At 43.0% G+C, this 26,671-nt stretch overlaps 1 protein-coding gene across 9 annotated transcripts; it reads left to right on the top strand.

Annotated features, from left to right (window-relative positions):
* The first annotated feature begins 6,104 nt into the window (after positions 1-6,104).
* Positions 6,105-26,665, top strand: LOC110526352 (pyruvate kinase PKM). 9 transcript variants are annotated; one of them, XR_016496809.1, is made up of 12 exons: positions 6,105-6,134; positions 6,254-6,326; positions 12,313-12,488; positions 13,105-13,196; positions 18,829-18,960; positions 19,488-19,674; positions 19,865-20,135; positions 20,321-20,471; positions 20,655-20,807; positions 21,945-22,617; positions 23,674-23,855; positions 25,449-26,665. XR_016496809.1 is itself a non-coding variant. In XM_090238563.1 (12 exons), exons 3-12 carry the CDS (start codon positions 12,332-12,334, stop codon positions 25,553-25,555), a joined length of 1,599 nt encoding a protein of 532 aa, XP_090094689.1. In that variant the 5' UTR covers positions 6,105-6,134; positions 6,254-6,326; positions 12,313-12,331; the 3' UTR covers positions 25,556-26,665. The 9 variants fall into 9 exon arrangements, 6 of the variants coding, with proteins under 6 accessions (XP_090094689.1, XP_021462925.1, XP_090094688.1 ...); XM_090238563.1 differs by having other exon boundaries at positions 22,451-22,617; XM_021607250.3 differs by having other exon boundaries at positions 21,945-22,111.
* The last annotated feature ends 6 nt before the right edge of the window (positions 26,666-26,671 follow it).

The following is a 26,671-nucleotide window of genomic DNA, read 5'->3' as shown; positions in this document are numbered from 1 at the left end:
GACTTGCAGCTGACTGTGTTTCTGCTAAGGGGAGAAGGGGGAGAGAAAAATTTAGGAAAATGGCAGTCCTGTTAGTGCTGTGATGACTGTGTGTGTGTGTGTGTGTGTGTGTGGGTGTGTGTGTGTGTGTGTGTGTGTGTGTGTGTGTGTGTGTGTGTGTGTGTGTGTGTGTGTGTGTGTTTCTAAATCTGGGCCTGTGTATCTACCAGAGCAATCACTTTTTGAGAAAGAAGTGCATGTCTGTTGTCTGATACTATTTTAGTACCATTCTGTCTGTTACGCTCACAAATCGCCTTTTCTAAAAGATTAAATGAAGAAAATATATACAGTGAAAACTCAGGAACGACACCACAAAACATTAAACATATTACATTCTAATTAACTAATGAAATGTAGAAGCATTGGTACAGTATTTAATGTATTGCAGTGTGTATATCAATTATATAGCAGCATATTGTTTAGGATATTGTACTGTGGCTGAGTCAGCGTCTGAGCCAATGGCAATTAGCCTCTGTGCAACAGTCTTAATCAGTGTTTATCCTGGTTAGCTCCCTGCATCGTGGTAAGTACTGACCAATATAACGGACAGATTAGGCTCTGGACGAACTGTCTGTTTGGCTCTGCTCTGTGTCCACTCTTAGTAAGGAGTGCTGTCTCACTCTTTGCTGATGTGTTATGGCAGGAATTCAAAAGTGCAGTGACCCTTGTCAAGATTTTCTGCCTGAAGACAAAGATAGGACATACAGTGCATTCAGAAACTATTCAGACCCCTTGACCTTTTCCACATTTTGTTACGTTACAGCCTTTGTTCTAAAATTGTTTTATTTTATTTTTTAATCTCACCAATCGACACACAATACCCCATAATGACAACGCAAAAACAGGATTTTAGACATTTTTGCAAATGTAAGTATTCAACACCTACTCCTTCAAGGGTTTTTCTTTCTTTTTACTATTTTCTACATTGCAGAATAATAGTGAAGACATCAAAACTATGAAATAACACATATGGAATCATGTAGTAACAAAAAAGTGTTAAACAAATCAAAACATATTTTAAATGTTCAATTATTCAAATAGCCACCCTTTGCCTTGATAACAGCTTTGCACACTTGGCATTCATTCTCTCAACCAGCTTCATGAGGTAGTCACCTGGAATGCATTTCAATTAACAGGTGTGCCTTCTTAAAAGTTCATTTGTGGAATTTCTTTCTGTCTTAATGCGTTTGAGCCAATCAGTTGTGTTGAGACAAGGTAGGGGGTACATTGAAGATAGCCCTATTTGGTAAAAGACCTACTCCATATTATGGCAAGAACATCTCAAATAAGCAAAGAAAAATGACTATCCATCATTACTTTAAGACATGAAGGTCAGTCAATGTGGAACATTTCAAGAACTTAGAAAGTTTCTTCAAGTGCAGTCGCAAAAACCTTCAAGCGCTATGATGAAACTGGCTCTCATGAGGACCGCCACAGGAATGGAAGACCCAGAGTTACCTCTGCTACAGAAGATAAGTTCATTAGAGTTACCAGCCTCTCAGCATCAACTGTTCAGAGGAGACTGTGTGAATCAGGCCTTCATGGTCGAATTTCTGCAAAGAAAACACTACTAAAGGACACCAATAATAAGAAGAGACTTGCTTGTGCCAAGAAATATGAGCAACGGACATTAGACCAGTGGAAATCTGTCCTTTGGTCTGACGTCCAAATTGGAGATTTTTGGTTCCAACCGTTGTGTCTTTGTGAGATGCAGTGTGGGTGAACGGATGATCTCCACATGTGTATTTCACACCTTACAGCATAGAGGAGAATGTGTTATGATGTGGGGGTGCTTTGCTGGTAACACTGTTTGTGATTTATTTACAATTTTAGGCACACTTAACCAGAATGCCTACCACAGCATTCTGCAGCGATACGCCATCCCATCTGGTTTGGGCTTAGTGGGACTATCATTTGTTTTTCAACAGGACAATGACCCAACATACCTCCAGGCTGTGTAAGGGCTATTTTACCAAGAAGGAGAGTGATGGAGTGCTGTATCAGATGACCTGACCTCCACAATTCCCCGACTTCAACCAAATTGAGATGGCTTGGGATGAATCAGACCGCAGAGTGAAGGAAAAGCAGCCAACAAGTGCTCAGCATATGTGGGAACTCCTTCATGACTGTTGGAAAAGCATTACAGGCGAAGCTGGTTGAGAGAATGCCAAGAATGAGCAAAGCTGTCATCAAGGCAAAGGGTGGCTATTTGAAGAAACTCAAATGTAAAATACATTTTGATTTGTTTAACACTTTTTTGGTTCCTACATGATTCCATATGTATTATTTCATAGCTTTAATGTCTTCACTATAATTCTACAATGTAGAAAATAATAAAAAACACTTGAATGAGTAGGTGTTCTAAAACTTTTGACCGGTAGTGTAAGTATTGAGACCCTTTAATTTTGATTGATTTATTTTTATTAAACTTTATACTTTATTTAACTAGGCAAGTCACTCAGTTACTCAGTACTTTGTTGAAGGACCTTTGGCAGCGTTTACAGCATCAAGTCTTCTTCGGTATGACGCTATAAGCTTGGCACACCTGTATTTGGGGAGTTTTTCCCATTCTTCTCTGCAGATCCTCTCAAGCTCTGTCAAGTTGGATGGGGAGCATCGCTGACCAGCTATTTTCAGGTCTCTCCAGAGATGTTCAATCGTGTTCAAGACCGGGCTCTGGCTGGGCCACTAAAGGACTTGTTCTGAAGCCACTCCTCCGTTGTCTTGGCTGTGTGCTTAGTGTCGTTGTCGTGTTGGAAGGTGAACCTTCACCCCAATCTGAGGTCCTGAGAAGGTGTTCATCAAGGATCTCTCTGTACTTTGCTCTGTTCAACTTTCCCTCGATCCTGACTAGTCTCCCAGCCCCTGTTGCTGAAAAACATCCCCACAGCATGATGTTGCCACCACCATGCTTCACCATAGGGATGGTGTCTGGTTTCCTCCAGACATGACGTTTGGCATTCAGGCCAAAGAGTTCAATCTTGGTTTCATCAGACCAGAGAATCTTGTTTCCCATGGTCTGAGATTCCTTTAGGTGCCTTTTGACAAGCTCCAAGTGGCCTGTCATGTGCCTTTTACTGAGGAGTGGCTTCCATCTGGCCACTCTACCACAAAGGCCTGATTGGTGGAGTGCTGCAGAGATGGTTGTCCTTCTGGAAGGTTTCTCCCATCTCCACAGAGGAACTCTGGAGCTCTGTCAGAGTGACCACCGGGTTCTTTGTCACCTCCCTGATCAGGGCCCTTCTCCTCCAATTGCTCAGTTTGGCCGGGCGGCCAGCTCTAGTAAGAGTATTGGTGGTTCCAAACTTCGTTAATTTAAGAATGATGGAGGCCATTATGTTCTTTTTGGAACTTCAATGCTGCAGACATTTTTAGGTACCCTTTCCCAGATCTGTACCTCGACACAATCCTGTCTCGGCGCTCTATGGACAATTCATTCAACCTCATGGCTTGGTTTGCTCTGACATGCACTGTCAACTGTGGGACTTTATATACACAGGTGTGTGCCTTTCCAAATCATGTCTAATCAATTGAATTTACCACAGGTGGACTCAAATCAAGTTGTAGAAACATCTCAAGGATGATCAATGGAAATAAGATGCACATGAGCTCAATTTTGAATCTCATAGCAAAGAGTCTGAATACTTATGTAAATAAGGTATATTTAAAAAAAATGTTTTAATGCATTTGCAAACATTTCTAAAAACCTGTTTTTGCTTTGTCATCATGGGGTATTGTGTGTAGATTGATTAGGAACATTGTAATTTAATCCAAGGCTGTAACGTATGGAATATGGGAACTCTGTCAGACTGCAGAATGAAGGAAAAGCAGCCAACAAGTGCTCAGCATATGTGGGAACTCCTTCAAGACTGTTGAAAAAGCATTCCAGTTGAAGCTGGTTGAAGGAATGCCACGAGTGTGCAAAGCTGTCATCAAGGCAAAGGGTGGTTATTTGAAGAATCTCAAATGTAAAATATATTTTGATTTGTTTAACACTTTTTTTCAATACATTTGTAAACATTTCTAAAAACCTGTTTTCGCTTTGTCATCATGGGCTATTGTGTGTTGGTTGATGAGGTAAAGGGAAGGGGTCTAAATACTTTCCGAATGCACTATACTTCAAGAGCCTATGGTGGGGGAGTATGACATAATAATTTAATCAACTCAGTTCTATTGCATGACCCTTTCAATAGACATAATTATACAGGACAAATGTACACACCATCTCAAAGGATGGCTCTAGCTGCATGCATACAGGGGATACTTGCCATGGACATAGAATAGATAGTTCTGCAGTGAATAGTGCTTTTCTAGGTCTTTTTCAAAAATGGAATCACTTCAATGAAATATTATAAAAACCTGATGAAGATTTTTACATGATATGAAAATAAACTATCATCTTAGTCAGAAAACATATAATCTCACAAATCAAAATATGAATATGTCATCACAGCCGCTTATCTAATATCTATATATCTATAGCATTTGACTGAGGATTTCACCAGGGTGAGGGTTATCTTACTGTATCTCATGACTGTGGTGTGTGAGATGATAATGCCCTGTGACTGGTAGGGGCTTGGCCAGTGTGGCCAGGTGATTGGGTTGGAGGGAATGTCCCTCACCTGGGCAGGTGTCCATTGGTCTGAGGGAGCAGAGCAGAGTGCAGGACACAGCCAGAGTCTGGCCGGGGCCAGGGAGAAGCCAACAGTGGCAGCAGCTGCAGCAATGTTACCGTTGAGATCAGGTGAGGACTACCGTAGGAGCGGACAGAGAGGGAGGGGTTACATTCCATAACTGAATGGTGTACATGATGACATGTAGACAATCCCTACACAGAACACTTCGCCAGTGACAACAGGTAGGAATTTTCCTCTAACTTGGCTTGATGAGGGTTAGGAAGGACTTGTAGTCTCACTCCCATCTGTGATGAGAGCTTGAGTTGAGTAGGAATACAACAAGTCAGATTGAGTGAAAGGTTTTTTGTTTATATAACTCCTTTACCCAAAATATATTGCATGATATAAAAGTAAGAGAAAAGGTTAGAGGGAAACCATCAAAGGTTTGTGCTGGGGGAATGAATATTCAATTGTAGTTTAGCCACAGCAAGCTAAGCCTCAGCTAATCTTTTCTTGATAATGAACACTAGAGGGAGCTGTTGATTATAAATTATCTCATCCTCAACTGTTACAGTAGACCAAAGATACTGTCTCCTAACTGTGGTTATACTTGTGCTGATGACAGACCCCTCTGAATTCTCTAAATTAAAAAGTTAACTGTTAAAGTGAAATGTTGTGGAACTGCCTTGCATGATCAGTAGTATGGTGATGGTAACTACAATTATGTAAAATATCGTTATCATCATCAGATACTATGTGTTTGGGTGAGATGAGTGGAGATTGGAAAGGATTAAAGTACTGATTTGTTTGAGCGCGTGAGACACGATCATTTTCTGACACATTTGTTACTTAACACAATAATATAACCTTTCAGTCATGGGCATCCCATGAGACACTGCGGCTTCGAGGATGTACGTGCAATTTTAGGTGTGTCTTTCCTGGGATTTTCACATCTCCAACCACCATGATGGGTATACATTTATGCAACTATTGACTATACAGTGAGATTGAGCATAGTGTAACTGAAATGCAGGTGTTTGAATATAATGCCCTATGGTACCCATTCCGATGAGATGTTCAAGAAATTGTACCGCATCCCTGAGTCACATGTCGGCCCCATGCTTCAGAGATGCTTCTCGTTCCTGATTGGGCATCAGCGGTATCGCATCACCGCACTTTCATTATGTTCCTTTATGTAAACTTCCCCATGGCTTATAGTTCCAAGCCCTAGTTAAGCGGGTGTTTTTTTCTCAAAAGAATACATCATAAATCATATATAAATACATTCTAAATATGTATGAATTATTGAAACCATATCTTTCGATTGAATTCATTATATACTTGTAATAGCGACTTATTTATCGCGGATGGATACGTGATGCATCGAACAAAAATAGTTCCGCTTTAGTATAGGAGATCACCTTGAGCTTCTGGGTGTAAGAGAACTACGTCAGTCTAGCAGTTGTTCATCGATAGAAGGTGAGTATCATCACAAGAGTTGTAGCTAGCTAATGACATGATGTAGGTTTGTTTTACTGTACTGCTGTCACCAAATTACAATTGTATTCCATTGACGTTATCATATTCTGTGTTGCCAGCTGTTTTTTTTAGTGGCGTAGTCCAGGCAAAGGATGGATTCCAAAAGATAACTGTCTAGCTACCTAGTAAGAGGTAACAGTAGTTTACACTTTGAACCATCATAAACCGTTTAAATTTACAAACCATGTGGTGTTGTAGTCCTACAAAGAATGTTGTCGTTTGTCAGTGACTAACTCGGTGTGATGCAGTTTTCTCCAGCTAACTATTTATACAGGTTAACAACTATTTTTATGAGTGGAGTTATTTGTCATGAACTAACATGGTATCAGTCTAAAACATGTATTTTAAAGCGAAGAGAAAAAACTAACGCGCTCGTATTTTACTAGTCTCGCCTGGTGGGTGTGGTTGCCCGATGAACTTGGAATTCCATTGGCTAGTTTCTCTTCGCGATATCTTAAATTCGTGAAAATGTGACGCAGAAATGGAGACGTGCGCTGTGGCGCATCAGTGGATGCATTGTACTGCAAACTAATGACTGACCATTCTCATGTTACCAATTTACTGAATCGATTGCTTTTTAATAACAATGTTCAGATATGTGCGGTCCTCCCGGCCCCCTGAACAAAGCTGTTATTCACACTGACATTCAGTGGTCTGTTGTCCTTTTGTTGGAAGTAAGTCTACAACAAGCAGTAATGTGGCCTCGCTGACCTGTCAAACTCTAGGGCCCTATAAAATCCGTGAAAGTGGACAGCAAAAAAACACTTTTATATGGCCCTAACTATGTCTGAATGGATTGGCTTTGTTGACACTGGGAGGAGGGGGGAGTCGGTGCAACCTTCTAGAACCCTCTTCTACAGTGCCTGTTTATTGACTAGTCATACATCAATACTGTAGCTCTTTCTATCAGCTAGCCTGCATCAAACCCTGACCTCGATCAGTTCTTCCATTTTTCCCACCTCCCAAATCAAATGGTCATGTAGGCCCTCAGATTAATTTTGTTTTTGTTTTTTATGAAACCTGTCTAGACTTGAACAATTTGCAAATTTCATATCAGAAATGTGTGTGGTTAGTCAGTCTCAGAACTAATTTAGGCTTCAAATTAAGGTTTAGTGCTCCTCCTACGTCTGGTTAGGACTGTTCCTGAGATGCTCAGCCATTGTTATGTAACAGATTCTTCTGGCCCAGAGCCCTGTGTGAGTGTAGGAGGAAATACAAGCCACCCTGGCCCTATACTTTACACCGCATCAGCCAGGTCGCTTGAGGGAGCCAACTTCTATTTTGGGATGCTAGGGCATAGAATCACTTCTCAGTAGGTTAGGAATCATGTGTTATCAGTGGGGACAGGAGTGGCTATACTATGGTATGTCCCAACATAGTGCTTCTTTTAGGGGTGTGAGGCCTAGCTTATAATGCATACGTCAGTGCCCTATCTGGCAATCTGCATACCCGGAGTACTGGGCTGAAAGCACGTACGCTGCAGGCCCCACAGTAAATGTCTAAAATACTCCCAGTATTGTGTCACTTTTAGTCATTTCCTGCTGTAACTTTCCAGTTTCAAATATCATGCTATAGCCCCTAACGGTGCACAGGGAGAATGACTAGGCACCTCTTCCTCTGAAGTTTGTTCTCAATGAGGTGAAATAAGAACTCAGAATGCCCAGGTTGAAAACCCCACCTATGACTCACTATTCTGCACAGCATATTTCTGGTCTCCTACTCAACTGCAATTGAGAGTTGACTAAGAAGAAATCTAGCCATGGCTCCTCTTTGAACTGTCCTTAACCTGCTGCAGTGTTGAGGGGTGTAGGCCTACACTGACTGAATTTGTTTTGCTGCAGTAGTCCTGCTGCAGCTAGTGTCACCTTCATGCAGTCTGCCATACATAGTGGTAGTCTTGCCTCCTGCTCTTGGCTATGTCTGGCAATGTGAGACTAGCATAGTGGCTACAGGTGCTGAGTAACGCTAGGCTGCAGCGCAGCAGAACATGGATACTATCTGCTGTGTAATGCAATGCAGCACAGAATGCAAATGTGTCACCCACCCAGTGATGTATGACTACTGCCACCCAATGGCAGCATGAAATGCACTAATCCCAGGCTAGCGTTTTTGTCTTCTACACAGGCTTACCATGTGTTATTATTAGAATACACATCCACCATTTTTAGAGCCCTAGGGGTAATATGACCTAGTGCTGCCAGCATAACATGGCTGTGGTAAACGGCAGGTTTGAAGGTCTCATGTATAGCCGCAGTATCAGGGCACGCAGCCTGAACTGTGTGTACTGCAGCACGTTATCCTTGCTGAAGAGAATGGGATTTATTCCTGAGCTGTGCGTAGACAAGCGAGTCACTCTACCGGGAGTTCCTGCTTGTCCGGTTAGCTCTGCTGCTGTTCCTGCTGCGCTCTGTGGGGACCGGGGGTCACACAGCCTGGGGATCTTCAGGAGGTCGGTAGCAGCTACGTTCTTGTACGTCCCCAGGAGGAACAGAAAGGTTTACTGGTATGTAATGCCACATTGCTGGATGATGAGACTGAATCAATGTAGCGCAGGGGGAGAGAGTTAGGCTTCTGAGGTCGCCAGTGTAGAATTATTGGCTACGTCAGGGTCGTCATGGCTGCTCCTAGGATGTCATGTGATGTCACTCCTGTAAGGCAACCTCTGGCTATGCTGCCAATGCGCAGTGGAGACATCGCACAGTGTGTGCATGCATGTGTGAAAGTGAGGGGAGGGGGCAGTACGTAGGCAGAGGGGGCAGTACGTAGGCAGAGAGGGGCAGTACGTAGGCAGAGGGGGCAGTACGTAGGCAGAGGGGGCAGTACGTAGGCAGAGGGGGCAGTACGTAGGCAGAGGGGGCAGTACGTAGGCAGAGGGAGTGCATGGAGAGCGAGGAAGCATATTCTGTTCCAGTGAGAAGTGGTGGTGTTGCAAGGGATTGGGGAGGATTGATAGCAACAGGGCAGCTCTAAAGTTAGATATGCATCTGGGTCACTTAGTTTTATTACTGGTGTATGTCACTGGCCCCAGGTCAGCCCTAACATTCTTTACATCTTTGTCACAGGCTTATGTATAATGTCTCAGTGATAAAGGGTGGATCAGACTGGCCTGGCATGGCCTTGTACTGTAGAGCATCTTTTGGCGAGCCATCATCAGCCCAGTTGTGTGTTATGTGTTAGTCACAGGGTAGGAAGGGTTTCCTGCGAAAGCATAGCAGGCTGGGTCATGTCAGAACTAGAGGTCGACCGATTATGATTTTTCAACGCTGATACCGATTTATTGGAGGACCAAAAAAGTAATAATGACAATTAATAATGACAATTACAACAATACTGAACACTTAACGTAATATAAATACATTTTGCCTCAAATAAATAATGAAACATGTTCAATTTGGTTTAAATAATGCAAAAACAAAGTGTTGGAGAAGAAAGTAATATGTGCCAATATGCAATATGTGCCATGTAAAAAAGCTAACGTTTAAGTTCCTTGCTCAGAACATGAGAACATATGAAAGTTGGTGGTTCCTTTTAACATGAGACTTCAATATTCCAAGGTAAGAGGTTTTAGGTTGTAGTTAATATAGTATTTACAGGACTATTTCTCTCTCTACCATTTGTATTTCATATACCTTTGACTATTGGATGTTCTTATAGTGACTATAGTATTGCCAGTGTAACAGTATAGCTTCCGTCCCTCTCCTCGCCCCTACCTGGGCTCGAACCAGGAACACATAGACAACAGCCACACTCGAAGCAGCGCTCCACAAAAGCTGCGGCAAACTACTCCAAATCTAAAAGCGAGTGATGTTTGAAACGGTATTAGCGCACTCCCAGCTAACTAGCGAGCCATTTCACATTGGTTACAACAGCCATTAAGCTGATAGGCTTGAAGTCATAAACAGCGCTTTGCTTGCGAAGAGCTGCTGGCAAAACGCACAAAAGTGCTGTTTGAATGAATGATTACGGGCCTGCTGCTGCTCAGTCAGACTGCTCTATCAAATCAGACTTAATTATAACATAATAACACACAGAAATACGAACGAGCCTTTGGTCATTAATATGGTCGAATCCGGAAACTAATTTCGAAAACAAAACGTTTACTTCAGTGAAATACGGAACCGTTCGGTATTTTATCTAACTGGTGGCATCCCTAAGTCTAAATATTCTTGTTACATTGCACAACCTTCAATGTTATGTCATAATTACGTACAATTCTGGCAAATTGTTTCGCAATGAGCCAGGCAGCCCAAACTGTTGCATATACCCTGACTCTGCGTGCAATGAACGCAAGACAAATGACAATTTCACCTGGTTAATATTGCCTGCCAAACTGGATTAGTAGTCATAACTAGTGATTATGATTGTTTTTTTATAAGATAAGTTTAATGCTAGCTAGCAACTTACCTTGGCTTCTACTCCATTCGCGTAACAGGCAGGCTCCTCGTGGAGTGCAATGGTTAGAGCGTTGGACTAGTTAACTGTACGGTTGCAAGATTGAATCCCTGAACTGACAAGGTGAAAATCTGTCGTTCTGCCCCTGAACAAGGCAGTTAACCCACCGTTCCTAGGCCGTCATTGAAAATAAGAATGTGTTCTTAACTGATCGCTACAGTTGCATATCAGGATATTTATTTTTGACAATATCACTTTTGCAGGCTGTACCAGAACTCCAGTATTTTTCCTTCAGAGCTTGTTTTCAGAGCTTTTATCTCCATGACTGATCATTTGTTTTCTCATGGTTTTGTGATGCAGAATACAACATTGGCTAACATTAGCCAAACAAATTTAGCCTCGGCTAATTCAAACTAGCCTGGTAATTTTGAGGGGAGGTATGTGATACGATTGTGCTTTGCAGTAAATGGGGCTACTGAGGAGGATGACATGCTCTCTCTGTCCCTATGCATTCTGCAGATTCTCATCTGTTTTTAAGTAGTGTCTTAGAGGTCTGCCAGACTAGTGAAACTGTTCACTGCAACAAGGTAGACTAACAGATGTAACCTATTAGAAAGCTTAGTATTTCCTAGAAGCTCCACCTTGAAGAAGCAATCAGTGAGTGTGTTCTCTGTTCATGTGATTGTCACTGTATGATTTAGACTGGGTTAAATTAAACTCTCCACTGGTTAGTGTTTAGGCTAGTCCAGGTTGGTAACCCTGACTTGTCTAGGGCAGCCCTCCAGTGATCCCCCTCGTCATACCTGCCGTCTGTGGTATGTAGGCTATCTATTGCCACATTCCTTGGTTATGTAACCATGGCAACAGCCCCTGAAGCAGAGTTGACTCGGGACTCTGCACTCTCAATGAGATGCTCCATCTTGCACAGAGCTACCATATTGACTTTTTATTTATTTTTTTGCCTGCCCTAAAGCCACTGAGAATTTGGCTTGACATATAGTACCTGTACAAAGAGCCTGTTGTGTAATACTGTTAAGACACACGCTAGAAAAGGGAAGAGTCTTGAGCAAAATAACTTTATGGTGCTAGGTTACTTCATATTGGGTTTGATGCAGTCCTCATCGAAATGTCCGCTTGTTTTCAACAGCTCTGTATTGAGCCATGTTGAAAGTGATCTGTCCCGGGCTAGGAGGAAATAATGAAAGCACTGCCAGTCAGGGCTGCGGTTGCCATGGAGAACTCAGAGGAGGGGGAGAACACAATGTGCAAACAGCTCAATGTGCTCCTCAATGAAAGAATGTTACTGGCTAGGAATAACCTTGACATGTTTCTGTAGCCCAGGCTATGTTATAGATCAATCGTATCTAGGCCCATGTCTTTGTCTATTGTGCAGCATGAGAACCAGCAGGCAAGGGCTTCAATCACACTTCCTGTTTTTTCAGATGTGGTCCTCTTTTGAATAGGTTCCTCATTCCACAAACAAACGGTTATTTGCACAGATGTCAATTGTTTCAAAGCCACACACTGCCTCAATAAGCTGTTGTGTGCTAATTCCTAGACTGGTGGCTCTAAAGTTGGTTTCATGGTCATGTGTGTTTTAATGTGGCAGTCCAGTCCATGACCTGATAATGCCTGAGATTGGAGACACTGAATTGAGTGAACCATTAGCACCTTACTGTCTTAGTACGCCCTTCATATCACCTCATCTCTCTCTTTCCTCCTCCAGGACTTCAAATTCTGCCATCATGCCCGGTTCAAAGTCTCAAGACATGGGCTCTGCCTTCGTCCAGACGCAGCAGCTCGGCGCTGCCATGGCCGACACCTTCCTGGAGCACATGTGCCTGCTGGACATCGACTCTGAGCCCACCACAGCCCGCAACACTGGCATCATCTGCACTATTGGTCAGTGGCCACGCTATCACACACTAGGCTTGGGCGGTATCTAGATTGTCATACCTTCATACCGACCTTGTGCCATCCTGGGATATTCGGTAATACCGGCACTGAACACAAGGGCTGCTATTTTCAAACTCCACTGAGCCTCTGTAATCCGAAAGTTAGCAATGCTAACAGGTACATGTAAAATCCCATAGAAAATGCTAACAAACGTATTGTCAATGTCTCTGACCTAAACTATTTGGAGGACTGACATCCCATCTTCAGCTTCAGCTAGATGGCTAACTAGCTACTAAATTAGTAAACCAAATGCACAACTGGAGAGCATTTAGGACATTTTTAGACAATTAACTTAATAGTTATACGGTATCTAGATGGCAAACATTTAGTTGTGAATTCCATACTGTAACTAGATCACCTGGCACGTGCTGCACAACAGTAGGTATCACGGAATATCACCTAACACAATGGATGTTAGCGTTCAAATGTCTGTAGGCCTATAATATTTTTACATCTGTATTTTAAAAGCCCTCTACTATAGGATGATGCTGTGAAATACATACTGTATGACATCACACGTGTGTGTGTGTGCTGATGTTTCAACCCACCTCTGTTGTAACAGGGCCAGCCTCCCGCTCTGTGGACATGCTGAAGGAGATGATCAAGTCTGGGATGAACATCGCTCGCATGAACTTCTCCCATGGATCTCACGAGGTGGGTTCCCTAGCATGTCTAGACACCTAGACTTTTTCAGTGGAGGATGATCACACACTTCTACGCAGACTGGATCCAGTCCTAAAATCACAGTATCGAATCGCGATACATATCATATCGACACCAAAGTAGTGTGATATCGTGTCGCGATGTCCCTAGCAATTCCCAGTTCTACTGAATAGCACAAACCCACACAGGCTGTTTTGATGATTAGGTCAAGGACATTATTTTTTTTTAAACGAAACATCAATACAAAAGTACATGGGGGAACACGTGTGTGTCATATACACATACAAAGGACAATTGGGCTAGGGGGTGCAATATCACGTTACACAAGGACCTTAAGGGACATAAACACTTATTCTAACAGCTTTTTTGTTGGTAGAGTATTTAAATGTCTTAAAATATAGTTACATTTATTTTTGTAAGAATTGTGGTGTATGTAAATTGAGATTTTGAATATGAAATTTGGTCTAAAAATTATGAAATTAATTACATAATTGTTTCAACTTATATCGTAGTTAAAGAATCCAAGCAGTACATCTCTCCATAATAGTGTAAAATCCTCATAAACGTGTTCAATTATAAAGCTACTGATTCCATGAATACAATGCCAAAAAAATGCAACACCGTTTCTGGGTGGTCATTACAAAAGGTACAATGTGAATTAGTGTTTTTCTTCTTCTTCTTCTTTGTATGGTGGTTGGCAGGATAATAATTGTGAAGAATTTAGAAAGGAACTTCCTTTAATTTAGTTAGTAAGAAGAAAAATCTTTGTTACTGATGAGTCAACAGGGTTAATAAGTAGGTATGTTCTGAGAGTCAGGTCTTGACACGTTCCTGAATAATAAAGCAACACCTGAGGGAATGACATCTAAAAGAATTGCAAAATCATGAGGTGTTACAGGGATCTTAAAGTGATAAGAATTACCCTCTGCATTTACAAGTTGGCTCACCGATAGGATATTATTTCAGGAACCAATATTCTAAAAACAATTTAAGTTATTTTATACTATGTCCTGATTTATTCCATATATAATGTGTGGAGAAATTGACGAGAACCTGCCGATGAAAAGCAGAGTTTCACTGGAACTCTGTCAATATTATAATTACAAACCAACATGAAGTGAAAGTCACCAAAAGTAGAGAAGACATGATGAGAAATAAAGTTCTTCTTAGGAATTGATTTATCCAATTGATCTTAAGTATTATTTAAGTCCAGTAAATTCAGCCCACCATACTCGTACGTGCTCATTATACGTTTCTTTCCTAATGGGTACGGGTTCTCCACAGAAATGAGAAAAGCATCTGGTTTCTCTTTGCTTATTTTACTGTAAAGATATCTCTAGACTAACATATGCTGCTCTAATATGAGTGCAAAGCTGTCATCAAGGCAAAGGGTGGCTACTTTGAAGAATCTCAAATATAAAATATATATTTAGATTTGTTCAACACTTCTTTTGGTTACTTCATGATTCCTTATGTGTTATTTCATAGTTTTGATGTCTTCTATTCTATAATGTAGAAAATTAGTAAAAATAAAGAACCCTTGAATGATTAGGTGTCAACTTTTGACTGGTAGTGTGTGTACATTCTTAAGACCGTTCTCACTTAGAAAGAAGTATTAATAGCTACAGAACAATAACAGTGTAAAATAAGTCATAACAGATCTGTATGCCTCAGTTACTGTATGCAGAAAAAAAAGAATACAACTTTCAGTCTTCGTGAGTTTGCAATCGAAATAGGCCGCTATCTGGTCATGCAAGAAAGAAAAAAACGAATAAATGATTGCAGTACCTGGTTCTAGGGAGGAATATGGATTTCCAAACTGTTGATGAAACCTCGTTCTCCGTAGTAGGCAGCATTTCATGCTTTCTTGATCGTTGGCCACAACTTGTTCCTTGTTTCTATGTCCTCCGGGTTGAGATGCTTGGCGACACGCAGACCGTGGCTCTGAAGGAACACGTTCTTCCGAACCGCCTCCCAGACAGCATCACTGTAGAATCTGGCAGTGAAGAGGATGATACCCCTTAGTCTTGAATCATTTTGCTTTTTCTTCTTGGCGATGCACAACATCGATGGTAACATCGACGGTCTTCTCTGCAGGCGTTACTACTTGGCAGATGTGGATAGCCTTGCGTTGAACATCCTCATTCTCCACCTCGGGCATGCCGTAGAGTCTCAGGATTCATCTTCTTGTGTATTGCTCCAGATTAGTGAGATGTCTATGGTAGACAATGTTATTCTGTTCCACCTTTTTCCACACGCTTTTCAACTTTAGCTACTCATTTTCACATGCAAACTCCAATCTTTTTCCAGCCTTTGATTACCATGGTGTTTGAATACCATTTTCTCAATGGCATCAGACCTGGAGTTGATGAGTAAGGAGAGTGGAGGTTTGCACGGAGTAACCGATAAAGAGGGAAACTCGTCATCTTCAACAGCCTTCACATGCGTGAGATCATCCATAGGGCAAACTTAGTTATGGCAGTTGTCTATAAGAACGTTCCTCTCTTGTTGTTTAGCAATAGAACGGCTCGCTTCTTCCTTTCTCTTTTTGTCACGGCTTCGCATGGACATGCAAAAATAAATGATCCACTTATCATTCCAGTCACTGAAAAAGCTCTTATATCTTGAGCAAGTAAAAACAATAATAGGAATGTCTGGAAACGTTTTATTTCTCTCCACAATCTTTCTGAAGTTTGGTGCGCAACTCGCTAAAGCGTCTGTTCTAGCCGCCATTTTGACCGCCTCCCCTGCTCCAATGTCGTCATTGTCTGTCAGGCATGCTTCTTTGCAAAGTATCATCTACCTTCAGAAGATGTCGTTTGAATATGAGATGTACTCTGTGCCAACCAGGGTGTGCAGTTCAAGGGTAGAGTCGGTGTGGAGTTGTCTGCTCAGGATCAAAGGTAGGCCCTAAACTGTGCGATGGAGCAGGCAGACCGCAGTGGAAACCTTACCTGAGGTTGCTTGTGCCAATATAAATACTTAATCTATGCCTTCATCTTGTAGTTTTATCACCCTGCCCAGGGTGCAGGCCTGGAGCAACGGGTGGAGTTCCTCCCACTCTGTCAGTCACCTGCTTCAATTCCCTATTCAGTAGAGGTCACTCAGCAGGCCAAAGACGCTTCCTCTTCCTCTGTCTTAACCTGCTACTCTCAGACAGGGGGCCTGAGCCACTCTCCTGGCCCTCTACTGTATCATGGAGGCTTATCAAAATGTTAGGAAGTGCACTTCCACGTCTTTATTTATATCTTAATGAAATGACATATCCACTCGCTGAAACTATACCCAGTTCTCAGATGACCTGGCTTTGTCTGACTAGCTGCTCTAAGGCATATGCTGCGAATGTAGTTATCTTGGTGTAGTTTGGCACTGTGCACTTGGCTCAATTTGATGCCAAGGCTTTTTGTGGTGATACAGTAACAGCAGAATAACTGGGAAGGAGAGAATGGAAATTAAGCCCTATGTGACTACCTGCCAATTAAGTGCTTAGGTAAAGGTCAGGTTACTTTACCCAGATGGGGAGAAGCTGCATGAGCCAATTGGGGCAGCTGTCTCCAAGGGTAGTGCTAGCACTGCCACTCAAGACCATTAGTATAGTTGTGATGTACATGTGGACAGGCAGGTTGTAGTAGTGTATTTAACTATTTGTACATATCCAGGTCATGCTGTCTGTGAATGTTTTGTGTTAACCACACATGTTTACAACGGATAAAGGGTGTTGTCTAATCTGAAATGGGGACTAGCCATAAATCAGGGGTTGACATTAAGCTTTCATGGGCACTTGCTCATCTAGCAAGTTGGGAGCAGTTTTCACATGCCTGAAGATTATGGTTTGGTTTTGCACATGCCATAAATGGAATTCTTTCACTCCAACGTGGGGGCATGGAATTAACTTTTTGGTGATCCAGCTGGTGAAGAAAAACAAAATCACCAGCCTCTGACTTTACAGGGGGGTTGTAACCAATTGCTTAATGGCACACTAGCAGTTTGCAAAATAGCACCGGAAAATAGACACACCAATTATTCACAAAAATGCAGCACGTGGTTGGAACACAGGCCAACTTCAATCCACCAGACCATTTATTTGCGATAAAGCGTTCATGATTTGGCAAGGAATGTAGTTTGTGTATCCCATCAGATGTTTTATAGGCAGTATTTCTGCAGGCCTAATGGGAGCGTGTGTGTGATCTAGAGGGCGCGGTGAGACATGCAGGGGAAAGGAATGTAGTTTGTCTACAGTTTTGTGTATCCCATCAGATGGATATGTTTTATAGGCAGTATTTCCGCAGGCCTAATGGGAGCGTGTGTGTGATCTAGAGGGCGCGGTCGGCATTGTAGGGGAAATAACTGTATAATGGCTTGGCCTTGGTTTATTTTTTTGTTGCGATTCGCTAATGCACATTAACAAATGGAACAGTAGAATCAATTTTACCTGTCCAATCGGGTAGCCACACAGATTTTCCACCTGCTCTACTGTTCCGTTTACCTGCCCAGGGCAATCGGGCAACAGTTAATGTCAACCGCTGCTAAATGCATTTTCCTTCTTGACTCTCACTGTTTACATAAAGGAATTACTCTGTACTGCATGTTGTAGCTGAAAATATGACCAGTTTAAATGACCTCTTCCTAGAAATCCGGGGAGAATGTTTTCTATTGCGCTTCAGAACATCTTAGCCTTAATTGAAAACCATTTGAACGTTCTCAGTGGTACCTAATACAGAGGGTAGCTAGATGGATGTTTGCGCTACTGGTAACAGTTGTCAAGACTCTAGACCACATCCTGGATTGCGTCATATTTCTCTCACGCGTATGACCCCTTTTGTAGTAGTTATAACCAGTGGTGTGGAAAAAGTACTAAATTGCCAGACTTGAGTAAAAGTAAAGATACCTTGTTAGAAAATGACTCAAGTAAAAGTCACCCAGTAAAATACTATTTGAATAAAAGTGTTTGGTTTTAAAAAATAAGTAAGTAACACTGAAATATACACTTTTGATAAGTACATATTTCTAATTCTTTATTTTAAGCAAACCAGGCAGCAATTTCTATTTTTATTTCTATATCTATTTCTATATTTGGGACGGATAACCAGGGGCACACTCCAACACTCAAATCATTTACAAATAAAGCATTTGTTTAGCGAGTCTGCCAGATCAGATGTGGTAGGAATGACCAGGGATGTTCTCTTGAAGTGTGTGAATAGGACAATTTTTACTGTCAAAATGTAACGTTCTTTTGGGTGTCAGGGAAAATGTATGGAGTGAAAAGTACATTTTTCTTTTTTGGAATAAAGTAAAAGTTGCCAAAAATTACTTAAGTAAAAATACTAAAGTACTTTACACCACTGGTTATAAGATGATGCATTATCTTCTTATTGCCCTGCCCTGATATGTTGTCAGCTGATTATGTTCAGTTGCGTGACTCATTACACCTACACTAGGTTTCTACCCTCCGACATGAGTTTTCCCCATGCCTGGGCCATCTCTCACATTGTCACTGAAATAAAATGTCAATATCTGGCTGACATGTTGTTGCTTTAGTGTTAAATGTACAAGCCTGTTCATAAATGATTTCCTTCTTATAGAATGTTTTATTTTTGTTCTTATTATATTCTCTGTTGCACAGTACCACTGTGAGACTATTAAGAATGTGCGTGAGGCCTGTGAGAGCTTTGAGCCAGGCAGCATCCACTACCGCCCCGTGGCCATCGCTCTGGACACAAAGGGACCTGAGATCAGGACTGGACTTATCAAAGGAGTGAGTAGAACCAACCAACACTTAACTACCATGTTCCCAGCACACATCAACTGATTGGAGGCCCTATCAAATGTTTACTACACTCATTTTGTTGTACTAAATATTGAGTACAGATGTGGGATGAGCCAGTTTGCTACAGCAGGAAAAAAAATCCTGCAGCAATGGGAAATGTGGATTATAGTTACTTGGCATTTATATAGGTGTTGATCCTTCTTTTCTTAAGGCAAAATCGAGCCTGAAATTGTATAGTGGAATTACACATTTCATAAGCCTTTTAAACCTCAAATATACAACAAGTTTTAAATTTCCTGCATTGCAGGAAAGTTCTCCTGTAACTGGGTGATCAAATTAAGATCCTACATCTGTATGACATATTGAATGGCTTGTGGTAAAGATATCTTGGACCACTACAAGCTTGAGAGATTTTTCTTGACCAATTTCAAACTCTTCAATGAGCCATTGAGTGGTTGAACCCCCATAGACATGGTCCCTATTGAGACTCATTCATGGTCCTTTGTGTGTGTCAGAGTGGCACATCTGAGGTGGAGCTGAAGAAGGGCAACATGATCAAGTTGACCCTGGATGATGCCTACCAGGAGAACTGTGATGAAGACAATCTGTGGCTGGACTACAAGAACATCACCAGGGTGGTGGAGCTGGGCAGCAAGATCTACATCGACGATGGACTCGTGTCCCTCCAGGTCAAGGAAATCGGTGAGTCCATGTCTGGCTCCCACTTAAGAGCTGAATAGACTAGAGAATATTCCTTTGAGGATCTATGAGCCCTAGAATCTCCTCACTTACTGAACCTTTGGGTGGTTAAAGGATGGGCAGATGGTCCTTTCCTATTCTTTATTGCCTGGAGATAACAGTTATGTGTCTCCTCTCCAATGTGTGTCCCCAGGTGGTGACTACCTGATATGTGAGATTGAGAATGGAGGGACCCTGGGCAGTAAGAAGGGTGTGAACCTGCCTGGTGCTGCTGTGGACCTGCCTGCTGTCTCTGAGAAGGACATCTCTGACCTGACCTTCGGCGTGGAGCAAGGAGTGGACATGGTGTTTGCCTCTTTCATCCGTAAAGCAGCCGACGTGCACGCTGTCAGGAAGGTGCTGGGAGAGAAGGGCAAGAACATCAAGATCATCAGCAAGCTGGAGAATCACGAGGGAGTGCGCAGGTCTGTGTGATGGCATTAAATGCACAGAAATACAAGCTGATTTTGGACCCTTGGATAGTAGAAATTGTGCTCGACTGGCCAGTGCCCAAAATCTTTGTTCCAGCACTAAATTCACATTCACCAACTCGATGGGAATGTTAAATCCGAATACTACATCTGAATCTGGTTTCCCGTCCCCTGTGCAGGTTTGATGAAATCATGGAAGCTAGTGATGGCATCATGGTTGCCCGTGGTGACCTGGGAATTGAGATCCCCACAGAGAAGGTGTTCCTGGCCCAGAAGATGATGATTGGCCGCTGCAACAGAGCCGGCAAGCCAATCACCTGCGCCACACAGGTCAGTTTACTTGTGTTGACAGCTTTTTATATATATATATATATATATATATATATATATATATATATAACGGGAGACGTTTCTATTTCCACAGTGATGCTACAGTTTGTTGTGATGTGAAAGGTTGTGCATGTTATTACACTGTTGGTAGCCTGACATTGTGAATCCCTGTCCTTTCCACAGATGTTGGAGAGCATGATCAAGAAGCCCAGGCCCACCCGTGCTGAGGGCAGTGACGTAGCCAACGCCGTGCTGGATGGAGCTGACTGCATCATGCTGAGTGGAGAGACCGCCAAGGGAGACTACCCCCTGGAGGCTGTCCGCACACAGCACATGGTGAGACAGTGCCCCCTACAGTTAGCCTCCAGTACTGTCCTTCAGTCTGGATCTCATCAGCCCTCGACTACCACTAGTCCTGACCTACACTGTGTAGACCTATCAACAGCAGGGTCAGGGCTACTGGAAGTCATGTTGCAGATGGAAGTGAAACACGCATTTCCACTTTTTTATTTGTTTGTGTTTTATGTCATGTGATGTTTGTCAGGGTCAGCAAAAGCAGTCTGGATTCAGCCGGTATTATATTGACTCATAATGATCCATAGAATGGTTGCTCACCTGGTTTTAATAGTACAGAGTGTAGGACATGGGTGGAGAATGTGGCTGACGCTGTCCTCATTTCCTTCTACTCAGGCCTTTAACAGCTGACTCTAGTTCAGCTGCTGCACTCCTCTCTGGATGCAGGCAGGAGTGACTCAGCAGTCCTTGAGCAGCTGCTTATGGGTTCCCTGCAGCACCAAGTCCTTCACTCTTTAACATGTTTTCACCTCTTAAGAATGCATTGTTTGTCAACTGATGGCACTGTCCTCCGCAAGGCTGACGTTACGCTCAGACTAACTCTGCCTCTCTTTTACGGTCTTTGAATGTTTTCCCTCTGTTTAGTTTTTTTTTATTAGACTTTGAAAAGATGTTACTTATTCCTCTCATTTCCTGTTTGACTATCTCTTCATGTGTGACTGCAAGGCGTGCATGTTATAACACCAGTTGGCTATAGTTACCTGCCCATCTCATAAAACCTCTTCACAGCTAACTAGTTTGAATGAGCAAAGTCAGTTTGGGCGGTATGTAGAATTATATTCCGATACTAACTATAGAATTAGCATAGGGTCATAAAAGCCGTTTAGTGTTTTTGTAATGCTGTGATGTTAGACGCCATAGCTAAATGCACTGGCTGCGGTGGCCCATTGGCTGTGTTTTAACATGTATGTTTTGTTCTTGTCTCACTAAACTGCACTCTGACTAAACCTACATTTCTGCCCTTTCTCTCTGCCTACCTCCTCTCCATCTCCTCATCCTATTCCTTTCACCTTAACTTCCTACCCTCCCTCTATCTCGTCTCCTATCACTCTTTCCTTATATCCATCTGTCTGGTGTTCTTCCTGTCCGTCTGCTACATCTTGCCCTCGCCTGTGCCAGATCGCTCGCGAGGCAGAGGCAGCCATGTTTCATCGGCAGGTGTTCGAGGACCTGCGGCGCGCCGCACCACACTCTACCGACCCGGCCGAGGCTATCGCCATCGGCGCTGTGGAGGCCTCCTTTAAGATCTTGTCCTCTGCGTTCATTGTGCTCACTAACTCTGGAAGGTAGGCAGGTGGCTGTAGCACAGCTGTTCGGGAGGGGGACTCAGGAGGTTTGTGAGAAGCCAGAGTAGGGAGAGACAGGGACTGAATGAAAGGGCATGGCACATGTTTACAGGTCTTTACGGTCACAACAAACTGGAGAACACTAAAAGTTGACTCCATTATAAGAATGGGGGTACATATCTGGTAGTGCCTCTGCTTGACAGCTGTTACATCCACCTAACTCAAATGAACTGGACCAGGACTGGATAAGCGTTTGCCATGCCTCTCAGGTGCGAGGCATGCCTCTTGGTGGTGTGACTGAGTGTAACCCCCGTGCCTCGGGCCCACCCTCATACTCAGATTGCTCGGGAGGCTGAGGCAGCCACCTTTCACAGACAGCTGTTTGAGGAGCTGCGGCGCACCACCCACCTGACCCGGGACCCCTCTGAGGCCGTGGCCTGTGGCGCAGTGGAGTCCTCATTCAAGTGCTGTGCTAGTGCCCTCGTCGTACTCACAAAGACCGGCAGGTAAGAGGGACAGGCAGCGGCAGGGAGGAGAGGGACAGGCAGCGGCAGGGAGGAGAGGGACAGGCAGCGGCAGGGAGGAGAGGGACAGGCAGCGGCAGGGAGGAGAGGGACAGGCAGCGGCAGGGAGGAGAGGGACAGGCAGCGGCAGGGAGGAGAGGGACAGGCAGCGGCAGGGAGGAGGAAGGCAGGGAGGAGAGGGACAGGCGGGTAAGAGGAAGGCAGGGAGGAGAGGGGACAGGCAGCAGCAGGTCAGGGACTTACAGAACATGCAACTCTGACCCTTAACATCCTATTCCCCTACTTTAGATTGGTGGGGAACAGTTGCATGGTCCCAGATAGACGTCACCCCTCTGTGTGGGTGGAGACAGTAACGTGAGCTGTAGAAGGGTGGGTGGGGAGTATTATGGGTTGTACAGACAGAGGCCACTCTGTAGAGACAGATCTGTAGATAATAAATACAAGAAGAAAATGTGTATTATTCATTTTAAGAGTCCTCAACATTATTGGGAACACCTACATTGGTAGCGCCATACAGTTTCAGGGTAGAGATTTCTGTGGCTGTATTGACAAAACACTGCAGGAGTCATTAAATTGTGTTCACCCTCACATCAACCGACCCTTTTGACTGCTCAACCTTGACATTTTCCTAATATTTTTAACTGTCAATGTGCGGACTTTGGTCAAACAATCTAGAGTGACTGTCTTTGTAACCCCAACAGAACCAACAGGATGAAATGTTAACTGTGGCTTGTTTAATGTTCACAATGAGACACATCCTTGGACTTGGCATGTAATTCAAAATAGCTCCCATTGACATCAATGCACACTAGGTTTACGCAAAAATTTATTTTACTAAAGAGTAGGTCCTATACTAATCAAATCATTAGTTTCCTAATATTTCAGAAATACATTTTAATTAAAAGTTTGAGAAATCTATCCCCTTTATAGATTTCTGTAGGCTTTGTTCAAGCCATATTGCCAGTATCTGAAATTGGAATGGCAGCAGGCCTTGGGTGTGTCCTTGGCTGACAGAATCTGAGCTGTGTTTGTGTGCAGGTCAGCCCACCTGATCTCCAGGTACAGGCCCCGCGCCCCCATCATTGCTGTGACCCGTAACGGCCAGACCGCCCGCCAGGCCCACCTGTATCGCGGGATCTTCCCCGTCCTCTACAACAAGCCTGCCCACGACGTCTGGGCCGAGGACGTCGACCTCAGGGTCAACTTCGCCATGGAAATGGGTGAGAGTCCACAGCCATTACAAAGATAATTTCATAAGCTGTAAGATGATCTCCTGGATATTTATGGTATTTTAGTGTTCACCAGAATAAAAGCTCACTCCAAACGGTCTAAACCAGGGGTCTACAATCCTAGGTTTCAAATAGGCACACTTCTCTCCCCTGCAACTCTTCCATGTCATTAGTGTACAAGAGAAAATGTTCTGCACTGTTCTGTCAATATACCTGGTAAAATAGTTAAACAATAAGGCCTGGGGAGATGTGGTAATGGCCAATATACTATGGCTAAGGGTTGTGTCCAGGCACTCCACGGTGCGTTGTGCATAAGAACAGCCCTTAGCCGTGGTATATTGACCATTTATCACAAACCCCTGAGGTGCCTTATTGCTATTATAAACTGGTTTCCAATGTAATTAGAGCACCCTTTGTTCTGTCATACATTTGGTATACGGCTGTCAGCCAATCAGCATTCAGGGCTCGAACCACCTAGTTTATAATGGTTATTAAAACGCTCAATGGGGGGGGGCCTATAAAACCTCTTCTCCCAAATTCTGTTTTTTCTTTAATTTCTTGGTTTCAGACTTAGTTTTTCACTGCATGCATTTGAGTCAACTCTGACAGGTTCAGCTCATGAGTTCCATTAGCAGCAGATTTTAATTTGGAATGGAAAATGAATGTGTATGCAACAAATGCTAGTGTCGTATCACACCACATCGACTCGTTCCTCTAATCAAACCGAATCACACAGAATAGTTTCAAACTACCACGTATCGGAGCCCATGTATCGAATTATCCTGAAAGGGAAGATGCACTCCAATACTAACTTTCCTTGCTAGCTTCCAGCTTAAGTTAAAATCAATTCACTAGAATTCCCTAGAACCTTTGTTTGATCATATGCATAAAAAAAATACTAATTCAAATCTGATCGTCACCAAAAACATTCACTGGGTTAATCGTCTCTCCCTCTCCGAACTGACTGCAGGTGCCTTATGAATGACTGTCTTAGAAACAGCTTGCACCTTTTAAAAAGATGACTACTTCTATGCAAATGTTGCTCAGTACAATAAAATAAGTCCCAAAGGGAAGCAGATTGTAGCCCCAGGTGACAAACTGTAATCAGCCAGAAGAAGCTCAGCTCAATGCATTCAGTGAGCAGGCCTAGGCTACATCTTGATTTACAGTTTATCAAGACCTACTATTCAAATAAATGACTACGGTCATGTTTTATGTAGTTGGATTGTTTTCACAAGTCAAATTGATTTTATAATTGATTCATACATGACTGTCTCAAATAAATTGACTTTTTATTTTAAACATTCCAAATGTAATCTTGAACTTGAGATGCCCAGAGATTTGCCAGATCAGTGTAGTAGACTAGTTTCTGTCTGGATCAAGTGCTGTTCTTTGACTTTGGATCATCTTTATACAATTTGTTTTTTTGCCATTGTATCGCAATACTAAACCTGATATCGAAGTCAAAATCCTGGTGTGGTGACAACACTAGTAGGAGTATGGTGGTGACGACACTAGTAGGAGTATGGTGGTGACGACACTAGTAGGAGTATGGTGGTGACAACTTTGCTCCTTGTTTTCCAGGCAAGGAGCGAGGGTTCTTCAAGGAGGGAGATGTGGTGATCGTCCTGACCGGTTGGCGCCCAGGCTCTGGCTATACCAACACCATGCGTGTGGTTGTGGTTCCTTGAATTATGACTACCCTCCTTTGCCCTTCTCACCCCTCCACTGTCTTGCCCTCCTTGTCCCTCTGCTCACCGCTCCCTGTCCCAACACCAGGGCTCAGACAGACTTGTACAGCCCACAACAAACACCTGGCCTTTTCTTCCTCCCCAAGAATAGGCCAGTGGTGGTGACTCGACCAATAGGAAATCTCCCCACTACAGTCCACCCCAGGGTTCCCCTCACGTAGGTGTGCTCTGTTCGCCCCCAGTCTCCAGGGTATCTGTACGCGCCCACCAGAAACAGCTGTATTTATTCACACAAACAAAACCATGTATGATTCTTACATTCAAACCAGACTGAAAGAGCTACAACCTAGCCTGTCGGTCTGCGCGTCCCAGGCACCTCTGTTTTGAGAGGCAGGCGGGGCACACCTTAAGAGAGCCTGCTATACTGTAACTTGTAAAAATAAAAACACACACTCCAATTCCTATAACACGAACAAAATGGTGGCAACCCGACGAACAGCTCTTCTTTAAGGCCCTGTCACAGTTAAACTCTTCCCCCAAACATAGCCCCTTGTTGTGCTGTCTGTATTTGCATTGTGTTCTGTATACTTTCTCTGCACTCCCAATCTACTGTAGACAATGTTACATTCTGTATTATACTTGACTTTTGTGAAAGGTGAATTTAGATTCTGGGCATCCAATACTATATATTTTGTCTAACCATAGAAGTCCTATAATAGTTTGACAGGTTACTTTTTTTGTGTTGAATTATTCTTAGAAAGCCCTTACATTTTGGTCATAACTAAGTTGGCACTTAAGAACCACTGTCTGTATGTATGTATGTATGTATGTAAGCTGCTACATGGTTCTCTCAAATGAATGATGTATGAATTCAGTACTTTGAGGGTTTTTCAGAGGGCACTGTGGGAGGGGGGGGATAAAGGAATGAGTTGGACCCCTCCCCCTCAACCTCTTCTTTCCTCTTGCTCCTGTCTGTCGGTGACCTAGTGTGTATGTGTCTAAATGTCCAACTGCTTCTTTGATTGTGAGGGTAGGGTGTAACACAATGTTAACTGGTGTAATGAGTTGTCCTTTACTACTGGATTTCAATCATTAAAAGAGATGAGCACCTATCTT

This window comes from Oncorhynchus mykiss, chromosome 6 (assembly GCF_057628025.1).
Source record: "Oncorhynchus mykiss isolate SJ-2025 chromosome 6, ASM5762802v1, whole genome shotgun sequence".
Classification (NCBI taxonomy): Eukaryota; Metazoa; Chordata; class Actinopteri; order Salmoniformes; family Salmonidae; genus Oncorhynchus; species Oncorhynchus mykiss.
The sequence above is the reverse complement of the archived record's forward strand: the minus strand, read 5'-3'. Positions and strand labels throughout refer to the sequence as shown.